General features: G+C 35.0%; 1 protein-coding gene across 1 annotated transcript; it reads left to right on the top strand.

Annotated features, from left to right (window-relative positions):
• Positions 1 to 4129: 4129 nt before the first annotated feature.
• LOC113078293 (uncharacterized) lies at positions 4130 to 6030 on the top strand. Its single transcript, XM_026250618.1, has 6 exons — positions 4130 to 4219; positions 4573 to 4896; positions 5001 to 5309; positions 5633 to 5668; positions 5778 to 5858; positions 5947 to 6030. Exons 1-6 carry the CDS (start codon positions 4159 to 4161, stop codon positions 6000 to 6002), a joined length of 867 nt encoding a protein of 288 aa, XP_026106403.1. The 5' UTR covers positions 4130 to 4158; the 3' UTR covers positions 6003 to 6030.
• Positions 6031 to 14957: the final 8927 nt, after the last annotated feature.

Genomic DNA, 14957 nt, shown 5'->3' on the forward strand with positions numbered 1-14957 from the left:
GTACCAACTTTTTTGAGATGTGCTGATGCCATGAAATTTTAAATCAACTTATTTTAAACATTTGATACTTCATCTATGTTGTATTCTGCTTCCACATCCACAAACTTTCACATCATTGCATTCTGTTTTTATTTAAAATTTGTACAATGTCCCAACGTTTTTGAAATCGGGTTTGTAAAATACTGTGTGGCGAGGTGGGCGTGGGAAGCCGAAAATACTGCAGCGGAAGAAAGAATGTGGGGACGAGCGGTAATAAGGAGGTCAAATGATTAATGATTAACACCTGTTTGTAATTCCAGTGATTGGTGAGAGAGAATTTATAAGCGCCGAGCAGACCGGCGAGGAGAGGCTGGATCTATGAGAGAGCAGAGCTGAGCAGTGTGTGTGTGCGCGGAAAATATATGTTTAAAGGCAGAGAGCCGAGCCGCAGTTTACTTTTGTTTATCCTGTTTTATTTTGATTTAATAAAGAGCATTTTTCGCCACCCCTGTCTTCCTTGTCCATTATCTAACGAACTGTTTTACAACTGTTCTGATGAAGAACATGGAACAGTTTCATCAAAATGTTGAATTAGATATATTCAACTTAAAGGACAAATTCACTTCCAGAATGAATATTTCCAGATAGTGTACTCACCACATGTAATCCAAGATACTCATGTCTTTCTTTACACACTCAAAAATAAATTACAGATTTGAGGAACATTTTTGAGGATTTTTCTACATATAGTGGTCTTCAATAAAAGCCCACATTTTAGAATCAATGCAGCTTCAAAGGGCTTTGCACAATCCCAATAAGGGTAACAAGGAACTTGTTAAGCCCTTTGAAAGCAGCATTGGAACTGAAATTTGGAACTCCAACCTGTTGGTTTAAATTATCAGGAAATATTCCTTCTGAATTTAACTATTCCTATAAAACTGAAGAAAAACATAACCAATAAGATATTTTTGATGAAATCTGGGAGTTGTATGACCCTCCATAGATGGCTATGTGATTATAGTACCACAATCAAGGTCTAAAAACATAAATAATAGTAAAACAGTAAAATAATACATGTGACATTGGGGGTTCAACTGTAATTTTGTAAAGCTACAAGAATACTTTTTGTATGCAAAGAAAATTAAAATAAATACTTTATTCAACAATTTGTCTCCTCCACATCACCCTGGTATGGTGCTATTTTGTAGGCTATCCACTGATCCATGCTGTTTTCATTCAAATCAAAGTGTTAACAACATAGAAAATGGTTAAGGACTATCTTTTGAGACAGAATCAATAAAATATGCTGATTTGGTTAAAAGGTCTTATTTGGCAAAATCATGGCAGTTAGGGTCATTGTGTGTGTGTGTGTGTGTGTGTGTGTGTGTGATTTTGATTTGATTTATTTGACTATTTTGTTTAAAATACGATACATCTTTGCATCATACATTTCCATTGGGGTCCTGAGTAAAGGTAGACAAAGCAAGTGGCAATAAATCAAGCATCAACCATCAAACCCATATATCACACAATAAAAACCGTCAAGCTCCTAAACTTCTGGTCGTCTGTAAATTCCCTGGAAACCTGTTCCAAACGCTTGTTGTGACAAACAAGAAGAAATCTTTACCTAAATTACTCTTAACTGTTGGAGGTACAAAATCAGTAGAACTGCCTCTGGTAGAGTAGCTGTGTACATCTCTCACTCAATTAAAATAATTATTCAAATATTTTGGGACAGCCTCATCCACAGTCCTATGTACCATGCACAGGTGAATCTGAGAGACTCGATCCTCTACTTTTAATCACCCAATAGTCTCAAAATGAGAAATATCAAGATGAGTTCTCATGGGGAGGTTCAAAACAAGCCTTATAGCCCTATTTTGAGCCATCTGAAGCCTAGGTTTCAGGTGCTTTAAGTCACCATTATACCAAGAGCAACATGCATAATCAAAATATGGCTGAATTACAGCATTCGCCAGAATTAGCATAGCTTTTTTTGCCCCAAAACTTTGAGATTCAGGACTCTTTGATTTCCCTTCGTAAGTACCTTTTGCGCTTGGCCCACTTCAGACAAGTGGCAGTCCAGCACACAGCCAAGGTAACTAACCGAGTCCTTTACATTAATCTCATTATCACCAACTAAAACCTTAAAACCAGGGGATCTTTTCAATTTTATTTTTGACCCAAACAGTATGGCTTCTGTTTTCCCTAAGTGAAGTGATAGCTTATTATCTGACATCCACCTACTGACATGAGATAGTTCTACAATTAGAATTCTTTCAACTATGTTCGTATCTTCATGTGAAAACAATAACGCAGAGTCATCTGCATATAAAAAAAGTTCACATGACCCTGCAGACTTAAGGTCATTATTATATATAAGGAAAAAAAGCGGGCCCAAAACACTCACTTGAGGAACCCCACATTCTATACACTGTGGTTGAGACATTGTTCCTCCAATATCCACCACCTGTTTCCTATCCTTCAGATAATATCTCACTCATTTTACAAGTCACTAAAACCAATGGCTTGTAATTTACAAACCAAAATACCATAGTCAATGGTATCAAAGGCCCTCTGTAGGTCTAAAATGACCATACAACAAAAATGACCTGATGTGGTCAGTTAGATACAATAAACAGGTGTCAGTGGTGAATGTGCTATACAGGATTTTAAGTTTCTCAATAACAGCTGCCTCTGACACCTTTTCAAAAGAGAAGCCATCTGGTTTGACCTCTTGCCGAGTGTAAAACTCAAAGATGTGACTTTCCCCATACTGCCCAGACTGGACAGGTCGTTTTTCCACTAGTTTACTAAACCGTTTTCTCAAATATTGCCTATTCGAGAGAGAGAGAGAGAGAGAGAGAGAGAGAGAGAGAGAGAGAGAAATGGAAGTTGTGTGTATTCGCGTCTGTGCTTTTTAGAAGTGAGTTTACTTAAAAACAATGATTGTATCCTCTCGTCCCTGGAAAATATAATGTAGCAATTCAGTATTCAAACTGTATTTAATAAAAGTCGTGGGGCAATAATATAAAAGGCTACACTGGCATGTGAACATGAGGTATTGATGTCTTTTATTCAACAACAAAAAACAATACAAGGTCATACATACAAAGTAATATTACAATAGGAACCCCTTAGTTTCAAAATATTTACAGTAGAAATAATTAGTAAATTTACATATTGTTACGCTTTTATTCCCCAAACTTATCATATTATTCTCCTATACCTACAAGACAGTACTGAATAGGTAGCTACACTATAATTATAAAAAATGTATGTTGTAATTTTTGTTTAGTTACGCAGTGCGTGGCTGGTTGTAATCTAAAGCTATACCCTGAAACCTGACCAGATCACTTTTGAACAACCGACCATAGATGATTTAATGAGAATTATCTAAGCGAGTAAAAATCTCTACCTTTTTATTTTTATTACTTTGTGCAAACCTGCAGATCGTGAATTTATAATAAGCACACGGAGACTGCTACTGTACAAAACACACCAAACTGACCAGAATCAGCAATAACTACAAATAAATCAGAGCTTGTTTCTTAACGTGTGAAAGACACTGCTATTATTATAATGGCAGTGAATCAAACCATCAGGAGTCACGGTTCATACTCCTCTGCTTATGTGGTTTCTGTATAATTATTTGTCTGATTTGTGATGGTTCTTGTTCACAGAGGCAGAGAGTTGACTGTGTGCTTAAGAGCAGAAACAGTAGAAATACACTAACTTGTGCTGATCTAATGTGAGTAATAAGAGTGTGATATTTCAGAGTCAGTCTTCTGCAGAGTTTATGGTTATTAATAACTCATAGATCAACAAAACTCACCACAGAGTCATCAGTCTCTCTTCTGACATCTGAAAAATAATGACATGAGAACAGTTATGATCAAACTGTCTCTAATGAAGATGACAAATCAGTTTCTAAAAGAGTCTAGAAGAATTAGTGCTGTGTAGTAGGAAAGTATGAATGTGAATGGATTTTTTTTCAAGAGAAATGTGAAGCAACACTTCTCCATCATGACTGGGATTGTGTCACTATTTAACAACTCTTGTACATTTCAACACTCAGTCTGTAGATCAGAGGAAGTTAAAAACCACAGGAAGAGCTGAGAGTATTTATAGAAAGAGTTGAGAGAATATAATGAAGAGGAAGACTGACAGAAAGAGAAGATGGCTGATAAGTGTCACTTGTGTCTGCTGGGACTGATCTTTCTCTCTTCACTTCTCACAGGTAGACATCTGTGTTTTCTCTTCAAGACAGTTAGTGAATTAATCTGAGAAAGTGTTCATCTGAACATGATGAGTTTATTATTGTGTTACAAACAGAACATACTGGATTATTCCTGAACGCACTGAAACTAGATGCTTTCACACTCAAACATCTGATGCTGAATTATCTTCATGTTAAGAGTGTGTTTGTGATTCGAACAGCTCTCTGATAAAGACAAACTGTTTATTCTGGAGAGAGTGTTGTTTGCATTAAGTGAGGAAAAAGATTTGAATCTTCTGCTTTTCATTCTTTGTTTTATATCATCATTTATTAATTAATAGTATAATAATCACTCAGATGTTCTGGTGTTTCAGGTCTCAGTGGAGTGGATGAGGTTCATATGTTCATCAGTTCTGGTGAAGATGTCCGTCTGCCCTGTAATAATGCTCTTCCTGACTGTAAATCAACTACATGGAACTATAATAACAGATTCAGAGATTCACCAGTAGTTGAACTGTTCGCTGGAGGGAGAAAGAAGACAGACACAGAGAGACATGAGAGACTGAGTCTGGGGTCTGACTGCTCTCTGAACATCAAGAGCGTCACAGAAGAAGATTGGGGATCTTACATCTGCCAACAATATGTGAATGATCAACACCAGGGAACTGATGCTCGTGTTTATCTGCATGTTCTTCATGGTAATTTAATGATTATGTGGTCATTTTAAAAAGGGCAAACTCTTCATTTAATCTATCTAGGATGATTGTAAAGTGTGTGATGTGTGTGTTATTCTGTGTTTCAGTCTCTTCATCTGAGATCAGTGCAGGCCGCTCTGTGACTCTCTTCTGTCAGTTGTATTCATATTCATCATATGCTCGAGTCTCTTGTGATGATTGGATCCGTTCTGAGGGAATTGATCTGTTCTGGGTGAATCAGGCTGGTGTAAAACTGACAAACTCAGACTCCAGATATCAGATATCAGCTCCAGATCACTGTATCATCTCTCTGAATACAACAATCCTGAATGAAGATCACAACAGAGAGTGGAGATGTAATATTACTCACAGAGATCAACTCAAGACCTCAGTCTCATACACTGTCAAGATATCAGGTGAGCAACAAACTTTCATAACTTACTTTCAGAAGACTATCTGATACAGAAACATGACTTGAGGATTAATAATGTCATTCGTTCAGGACAAACTGAAGGGTTGCAGATAAATGAGGAATAAATTGTTTCATGTAGTCATTTGGTAACCAGTGCATTTTTGAGCATAAAAGGGTCCTAAATAATAGATGATTAACTCACTAAGCAGTGGAGGTTCATTCATCATTTCTGTGATATGAAGCTCAAGTATTTCATGATATTGATGTTTGGTTTCTATGTTTATTATGTTTGAGCTGAACTAACAGACATGATCATATATCCAACAGAAACTGAAGTCAGTTCTGCTGGTTCAATATTCAGAGGTACCACACATCTTTACATTGTTCATTGTTTTATACCTTTGGTTTGATTCCTGTTTCACAGATTGAGTCTGTTTTATTATCTTGACTGTGTCTCTCATCTTTCCTGCAGTGATTGTGATTATCGTTGAGTTTGCAGTGTTTGCTGCTCCTACTGTGATTCTTCTTCAGATCATCTGTGCAAGAAGAGCTGGTGAGTTTTTGAAGTGATTCACTTTGAGCTGTAACAATCTGCAATCATGGGAGCTCAGAAAATGCTTTTGTATTAAATTATTTTGCAGGGAGGAAGAACTCACAGCACCGAGAGGAAATAGTGATGAATACAGTATTACAATAAAATACTCTCTACAAACAACAGAACCAAAACAAAAACCTTAAAATTCAAATAATGTGCAAAAACAATAATTTTACAGAAATTTTCATTAAAAGTTAAACAATGCTATTTTACGGATTTCTCGTTTTTTTAAAAAAAAATAAGATAATATACTTGAATTGTATACTTGAGTTTTTTTTTAAATCTTTAAAGGTTTAAGATAATTTAGTTTACTGTAATTAATTTTACTATAGCAGTATATATATATATATATATATATATATATATATATATATATATATATATACTTTTTTTTTTTTTTACAGTTTTACAGATTTTTCATAGATTATTACAATGAAAGCAGTAATGTTTTACAGAGAGCACTGTTAATTTACAAATCATTACAATCTAAAACCTTCAATAAAGTGTCAGAGCTGGAAGAGATGGAACATTTTAATATATACATATATACATTCATATACACTCAAAAAAAAAGGAGCTTAGCTGGTTGTTACATTAAAAAAAGGGTAACGTGTAATTTTAACAAAATAATTTCATATTTCAAAGATGAACGTGATAAAATCATGTAGTATAAGCATGAAATTTATCAAATTAAAATTTGTTAAATTCAGTCATGTTGAGATAACGTGATTCAATGTAGTCAGACTGATCTTGCACAGAAAATGGACTACCGAGATCACAGGAGATCACATAAGATGACAAACCCGGGAAAATAACGAGATTGCACGTGAAGAACTTGGCTGTCATGCCTGGAGTTCATTTGGAAAAAGGTAAGATAAAATCTGTTTTCATACATCTAAATGCAAACAAAACAATGTGTATAAATTATTATTATTATTTTATTTTGTTGTATAGCGCTTTTAAAATTCAATTCTCAGAGCACTCTCATAAGCAAAATTAAGACAGATAAAACTGGCATGATAAACACAATACAGAAAGTATTAGAAACAATTTTACAAACCAAAAAACAATTAAAAAATTATCCAAGACATATATTAAACCCATACCATACACACTCAAAAAAATAACTCTTTGAACGAACATAAAAAAATCATGGAAAGGATTTCCACATGATTAATTTGCTTTATTTCAGCATTATGCAACTCTGTTACTCCAATTTAATGTACTTACATTGGGTCAACTTAATTTATTAAGGTTGATTCAACTTATTTACTATGGTTGGGCAAAGCTTAATTTAATAGTGTCAGCCCAACTAATCTGCAATGTTTTGGACAATGTTTTTAATAATTAAGTTCATTTTACAAAATAAGTTTAACCCTCTGGAGTCTAAGGGTATTTTTGGGGCCTTGAGAAGTTTTGTCATGCCCTGACATTTGTGCTTTTTTCAGTTTCTTATAAATATCTAAATGGGTAAAGTCTAATATCACTGTAATCAGCACAAACTGGGCTATAATAATATGTGAAATGCATGCATGTACATGATTGTATTTTTGAGAAAAAAAATGTTATGCATGGTTAGTGAAAAACTAAAAATGTTAAATCACTTGAATAAGGCAATAAAACACATACATAAAATTGGTTGCCGGAAAAGTTGAGAACTGGAGCTTGTAGCCTAGAATTTTTCTTTCTGAATGATGTGAAAATCATCTTGTTTACTCACTCACAGAAAACAATATATTGATTTAAATTTTCTAAAACACTTTTTGTTGGTAAAAGTCATATGCGAGTAGGCGTCAACTATCATGAATATCATTGTGATTTACACCTGAGAAGACAAAGGCCTGCATAATGAGCTGCATAATGAGCCTCTCATTCAACTGTGCCACTCTGAGGGCAAATTTTTTGGCATCCTTTCTCTAGTCACACAATCCTTCAGAAATCCTTTTAACAATCTTATTTTCTACCAAATAAACCCCATTTATTATCATTATTATTATTATTATTAATGTTGAAAAGAGCTGATAATATTTTTCAGGTTTTTTTAGGGGGAATAAATCGAAAGAACTGCATTGTTTTTACATTTGTTAGAGTTATCTCTCTTTGTCACATTCATATTATTTACATCAAGCTTTTGAATGGTATAGTATTGTATATTGTTATTGAAACTTCATAATGTTTCACTTGATTATACATTTAGTCAGGAATTATAGTTTGGAAAAAGTATTTGGAAAAAGTCTAACTAGTAAAATGTTTACACGTTATGTGAAAACTAGTACAAATAAATAAAAAGAGACTTACTCATGTTTATGATTGCTGAATAAAGCGCTTCATTCTTTTTTCTGAGGAAATCCATTTCTCAAATCCTCAACCACATCACATCTTTTTGGGGTGAATTATGTCTTATTCCTCTCATCGCGAAGCAAACAGTAAAATAAAATAAAAAACTTGAAGAATAGTCTCGCTGCTTTTTCTTCTGTGTGGGCGTATTCAAGCAGCGCGCTTCAGTTTGAATCTGAATAGCGCGTTAAGCGCGGGGGCGTGGTCACATTAGATATAATGAGCGGAGATATGAAAAACAGACATTGCGTTGTTTTCATATGGATTACTTTATCTCAGAATATTTGTTTTCGGCAGCACTTGTTTAGTTTAAAAGTAGACATTCCAGGCTTTCTATAGATATCTCTCTCATGTTTCTTCGTTGAGTATTCACGGAGTTACACTTCATTTTAATGAAATGTTTGTACATGACGATCAGCGGAGATAAAGACTGTAGACAGCGCACCTTGTTTGTTATCTTTATTTTATAAGTGCACAAAGGTTTTTTGTTTATTATGTCTGTATCCAAAAAAAACTAGACCCTTTACAGATTCGATAGATGTATTGCTCTTATCTGTACGATTAAAACTGAGAGTGTAATTTAAGTTTTTTTCAGGGTTATCAGGTGAAAATGACTCAAAACGCATATATGCGTTAATCGACTCGAAAGGGTTAAGTAAACTTAACAAACCTTAATAGAGTCAACGAACAACAAATGAGTTAATTGTAACTGAAAATGTTAAATAATGATGACATTAAATTTGAATAATGCCATTTTAGGAATGCCACCAGCTCAGGAGCAGTTGATTAATGTTACTTTTCATTCAAACCTTTCTATAATTACAGCTTATCAAGCATATCACAAACATACTTAAATTACAAAGCAACATTTCAAACTGTTTGTTTCTTTGTTTTGTTCTAAAACTTATTAGAACATCTTAATTGCTATAAATTGTATTACTCATCTACCTATCTAATGGTGCTACACTTCTCCAAGAGGGTGACAGAATAACAATTACCCATAATACACTGCAGAAATCCTCAGCCAATGAGATGCAAGTCTGTGTTGGTTTCACTAATATGTTACCTTTACGCAAAAATGTTATGTTGGCTGAACAAATAATTGTTAAGTAAAGCTGACAATACACACTTTTTTGTTGAATGAACTAGATTAAATCAAGTTCACATTGTTAAATATTTTTTTTTAAGTAATCCTAACATGAAAGGATTAAGTAAAATTAGCAAAGGTGAAAGTAAATTTTTTTTGAGTGCATCAAGTAAGCAATCACAAAAATCATCTTTCGCCCAAATGCTTCCTTAAAATAATACGTTTTAAGTAAAGATTAAAAAAATTTCAAGGATGGTGCATTTCTAATTTCGGAAGGCAGAGAATTCTATAACTCTGGGGCAACTGAAGAGAACGCCCTATCACTCATTGTTTTTTTGTGAGTTGCCGGACCAACTAAAAAACCAGCATCGGCCGAGCGAAGATTACGTGTCGGAATGTAGGGTATTAAAAGCTCAGAAAGATATTGAGGAGCAAGTCCATTTAATGCCTTGTAGGTCAACATAATAATCTTAAAATCAACACAAAATTTGACAGGTAGCCAATCTAAGGTCTCTAAAATAGGTTTTATATGATCTCCATGTCTTGTTCTAGTCAGAATACGTGCAGCAGAGTTTTGTACCCACTGAAGTTTGTTCAAAATAAAATTTGATGCTCCTGCTAACAAGGCATTGCAATAATCAATTCAAACAATCAAATAATTAATTTTTCAGCAACAGAAAAAGGCAGCATGGACCGTAATCTGGATATATTTCTGAGATGAAAAAAAGAACTGTTAACAGTATTACGTTCATGAAGATCAAATGTTACATTAGAATTGAAAATTACACCCAGGTTTTTTTTTTATTTAGATTGAAACTGTGTAACAGAGCCATCCACATGCAAGGCTACGGATTTACTCTGCGTAACTGCTGAGGCGAAACGATAAGCAACACTTCTGTCTTATCACTATTTAGACATAGAAAATTAACAGACATCCAATTTTTGATAACTGTGATACAGTTAGAAAGATGTGAAGTAGCCACATTTACATCAGATTTTGAGTGAATATATATCTGGGTGTCATCAGCATAAAAATGAAAATCAAGACTAAGAGACCTCCAAAGTTGGCCAAGAGGAAAAATATAAAGACTAAAAAGTAAAGGACCTAAAATTGAACCCTGAGGTACACCATATTTTACCGCGCCAACCTCCCACGCCACCCAGCACAACTAATTGTTTTCGATCTGAGAGATAAGACTTAAACCAACTCAGAGCAGAGTCCGATACACCAAAGACAGACTTTAGGCAAGAAAGTAAGGTACAATGGTCAATAGTTTCAAAAGCGGCACTGAGATCACGTAAAATCAGTATTGATAAGCATCCTGAAGCCATCAATAAGTCATTTCTGACTTTAACTAATGCTTTCTTAGTGCTATGCATTTTACTGAAGCCAGATTGTAGAGGTTCATAGAGGTTATTTACAGAAAGATGAGAGAGCGATTGTGATGTAACAATACGTTCTAAGATTTTAGCCATAAAAGGGAGATTAGAGATGGGACGAAAATTTGTTAGATTCTCAAAGTCACGGCTATTTGTTTTTGGAATAGAGGTTACAGTGGCAATTTTAAGTGCTGATGGCACAACACCAGAAGACAGAGAGTCATTTATAATACTCAAAAAAGTCGGACACAATGAAGAAAAGCATGACTGAAACAACCTAGATGGTATGGGATCAACATTTGAGGTGGTAGCTTTCATTTTTAAAACCACACTACACAGGGATTGAGCATCTAATGTGAAGAATTCTGAAAGATAAACAGAGAATTCTATATTATTTAATTTTGGAGTAACACATGTATTTGTAGTATTAATCTGATCTCTTATCCCCTAAATCTTACTACCAAAAAACACAAGAAACCTGTTACATAATTGATCAGAAGCAGAAAAATTGGAAATATTATTTCTGTTTAAAAGATTGTTGATTGAATTAAACAATTTTTTAGGGTTATCTTGATTACTTGAAATAATCTGGGAAAAGTGAGTAGACCTTGCCGATATAATTTCAGTCCTATATTTCCTTAGCTGTCTTTCCAGGCCTGATGATACACAGTTAAACTAGTAGAGAGCCATCTGCGCTCCATTTTGCAACACTGAGTTTTCATTGCATGCAGATCATCGTTATACCACGGGGCAGATCGTTTAAAAGAGACAGCACGTGACTTCAGCCGGATGAAAGAATTTTGTACAGTCTATTTACTTTGTCATCAAATTCATTAGATGGTAAAATACAGCTAGTACAAGAATCAATAAATTCTAAGAAGTCAGTGGGCGCGATAGATCTCCACATGCGGTAGTACGGGAAGTAGAAGTAGGTATGTTAGGTAGCTCCAAATTGAATAGTATAGCTAAGTGATCAGATAGCCCAAAATCAAATACTGACAACTGAGACACAAATGTATCATTTTGAATCACAAGATCTAACATTCCTGTGTAATAATCAAGGATCTGTGCTGCTGTACATGGGTGCAGCAGGTGCAATTGATATTATGCAGTGAAAAAACACAATCGTAGTGCCAGTGACTTTGTAAGTCTACCCATCTAGCTGGGGACTATTTTTGGGCGCTGCGTAATATCAATTGTGCCTGCTACACTCATGGTATGGCCACACAGTTCCTTGATTATTACGCAGGAATGAGAGTATAGTTCCTAGCCATATCTGACAAAAAAATAGCAACTTTTCATTTTCCATTGGTCTTAGTACACGATGTAAATACAGAAGAGTTGAGTTTTAAATAGGAAAAATATCGAAACTCTTTGGTCATTTTGAAAGAAATGCTAATGAGCTCATAAGAATCAATGATCTATGCTCAGCTATGCTAAAAGTGGTACTTAAAGACCCGGAGTTAGGCTGAATGTATTCGGAATCTGTGAAACTGTTTAACTCTGGGGGAGTTTATTTTTTCAAAAAAATTGGAGTATCTCTTTAACGGATATAAAGTGGAATGGTCTGTTTTTCACACATTTCAGGCAAAATTATGTCTATCTTCAGGTAGGTTACCTGGGTTAAAAGATGCATTAATTTGAAGCTTGATATGATTAAAGGAAAACATAAAATAGTAAATGATACTAAAATAAAAAAGATTTGTCTTAACTTTTAAACAGACTATCCCAAAGGGATTAACATGCATCCAAGCTGTATACAATACTAACAAACACGTATATGTTGTGACTTCCTGTGAATTTAAAGTTCTTAAGTATGTAAACTACACTGCTGTTTTTTTGAAATGGTGTTCATAAGGGTGTTTTTTCCCCTCTGATCTTTATATTAAGACTGACACTATTGAAGTCAGAGTTTGTGAAATGAGAATGATAAGGTGACTGAAAAACTCACTTCCACATAAAAAGTTTCCCAACTTTTTTTTATCATATAGTTCTTCTATACACGAACAAAAACAGCATATCAAATGTCTGTTTGAGGAAAAGTAACTCGTCACTGATTCTTTTTGGCAATAACCGGGGTGGTTTGGGAGCCTCTCTCCTAATCTTTCTCTCAGACAATAATACATACACACACTCGCCATACTTTAACTCCTTATTTTTCCTTTAATAAGACAATATACCTTATTCGATTGGAATAACTAACACTGAACTCATGATTACAACAGAAAGGCCCTTGGTATGGCTTAGTTGTTGAAGTATTTCACAGACTCAGCCAACAATATTAATGTCAATTGGTTATTTGATTACAATTGCATTTATTATGAATCTGGATTAAGTTATTAAGGGTTGGATTAAGAGATAGCTGTTTTACAGCAATACTGTAAAGATTGTGTGCTATAAAAATGCTGCATGTAATGCACATCAGTAAAAAAAATCTTTGTCCTTTTTTTTTGTTTTTGTTTTTTCCTCAGGATGTTGATGAAAGCAGTCAAATGGCCATTGCGGAGAATCTTTGGAATCTTTGTCATTTGACAAAAAGGTGCAGACCCTGGTGATGACCCTGCGGATGTTGGGATTGTCCTGGAGGGGGTGGAAGTGATGAGTGAGTTGGGCAATGTAGCTTTTGGTGATGTTGCTGGGTCTTGTCTATGCACTAAACCTGAGCTACCCCCAGGAACTCAAGTACACTTTCGAGGTTTTTCAGAAGATCATTATGGAATTGGATGGAAACAAACTATCCAACAAAGGACAAGTTCTCAAAACACTGCTTTCCCGTTATGAAACATCGCCATAGCAAAAACTACACCATTCTAACTTGAGGGAAAATTCAGAAGTTCTAGTTCTCAAAGTTGAGCAAATTTACTGATTCTTTATTTACTTTGTTATATTTGGAATTTGTTTTCTATCCTAAAAACAGTGTCCAATACCACCCCCATTAGTGGCTAAAAACAATAAGAAACTTGTCCATTCTGTTTTGTTGTTTAGGTACACCAGCACATTAAACTACAAGAGTTAGTAGGTGCAAATCTTTAAGAGGAATGGGAGTATAAAGACAGGGCCCCATTTCCCAGTATATCAGTGTTCAGCTCATCTGGGGTGTTTTTTGTGCTCTGTTTTTAATTAAAAAAAATGTATCTCTCATGCAAGGTTTAGTCTATTTGGCACTTAAGTATGTTTATTTTTTTAGTTTCTCATAACAAATTAAGACTAACCTACTGTATGTTTAAGTTTTTTTTTTTAAGTTTAAACATTTACATATTATGAGGAACCACTTGAGTTTGTGGAAAATGTCACCTATCTGGGCAGTCTCATCAGTAAGGACAGTGGGGCATCTAAAGATATTAAAGCAAGGCTGGGAAAGGCTCAGGGTGCCTTCTCCCAACTCCATTCTATATGGAGATCAAAACAATACAGCCTTAAAACGAAGATGATCCTATATAACTGTAAAGTCTGTTCTGCTGTACGGTTCAGAGAGCTGGCCAGTTATCAAAACTGACATGAGGAGAATGGAAGTGTTCCATAATGGATGCCTCCGACAAATATGCCAGATTTTTTGGCCTAATAAGATCTCCAACAATGAATTGTACAAGAAAACGGGAAGCTGGAGTATCACCAAGGAGATTACACGAAGACACTTGAGATGGCTAGGACATGTGTTAAGGATGGAGCAGGACAGCATCACAAAAGTCGCCCTAAGATGGACACCACCTGGTAAAAGAAAACCAGGGAGACCCAAAACCACCTGGCGCAGAACTGTGACACAAGAGCTGGAACAGACTAACTTGTCATGAGGAGAGGCCCAACATGCTGCCAGGGACCGAATACAATGGAGAGTGCTCATTGAAGCCTTATGTCCCATAGGGGATGAAGAGAAATGATGATGATGATATTTATAGTTAATTGAATCGAACTGTCAGAAATAACTGCTGGTGATCCGAAAACTGATGCAACCGGTTCTTCACTCGTGAACGAGTCAATCTTTCGTTCGTTATCTGGCTCGGCTCGGTGTTCATCTTCAGTTCTCTCTTGTAAATGCTTGAATCAATATGATTATTTTGTGTATTTGTGTATTTGCATTCTGTGTCATAAAATAACTGCTTATCAAAACCAAGGTTGACGTCTCTGTATTCTGTTTGCACCTATATCTTTATTTGTGCTTCTTTTAGGCACATGATAAGGTTGTTAATAAGCAGAGATGTTCTGTTTATCCAAAGTAGGACGGGATTTAACGGCTATTTGTGATGTGCTTCTTT

Source organism: Carassius auratus, unplaced genomic scaffold (genome assembly GCF_003368295.1).
Source record: "Carassius auratus strain Wakin unplaced genomic scaffold, ASM336829v1 scaf_tig00025154, whole genome shotgun sequence".
In the NCBI taxonomy this organism is placed as follows: Eukaryota; Metazoa; Chordata; class Actinopteri; order Cypriniformes; family Cyprinidae; genus Carassius; species Carassius auratus.

What these genes read in the sequence shown, in the direction of transcription:
- LOC113078293 (XM_026250618.1), top strand. Translation starts at nt 4,159, where the DNA reads ATGGCTGATAAGTGTCACTTGTGTCTGCTGGGACTGATCTTTCTCTCT. An exon ending in TCTCTCTTCACTTCTCACAG is followed by an intron (nt 4,220 to 4,572) that starts GTAGACATCTGT and finishes CTGGTGTTTCAG; the next exon opens with GTCTCAGTGGAGTGGATGAG. An exon ending in ATACACTGTCAAGATATCAG is followed by an intron (nt 5,310 to 5,632) that starts GTGAGCAACAAA and finishes TATATCCAACAG; the next exon opens with AAACTGAAGTCAGTTCTGCT.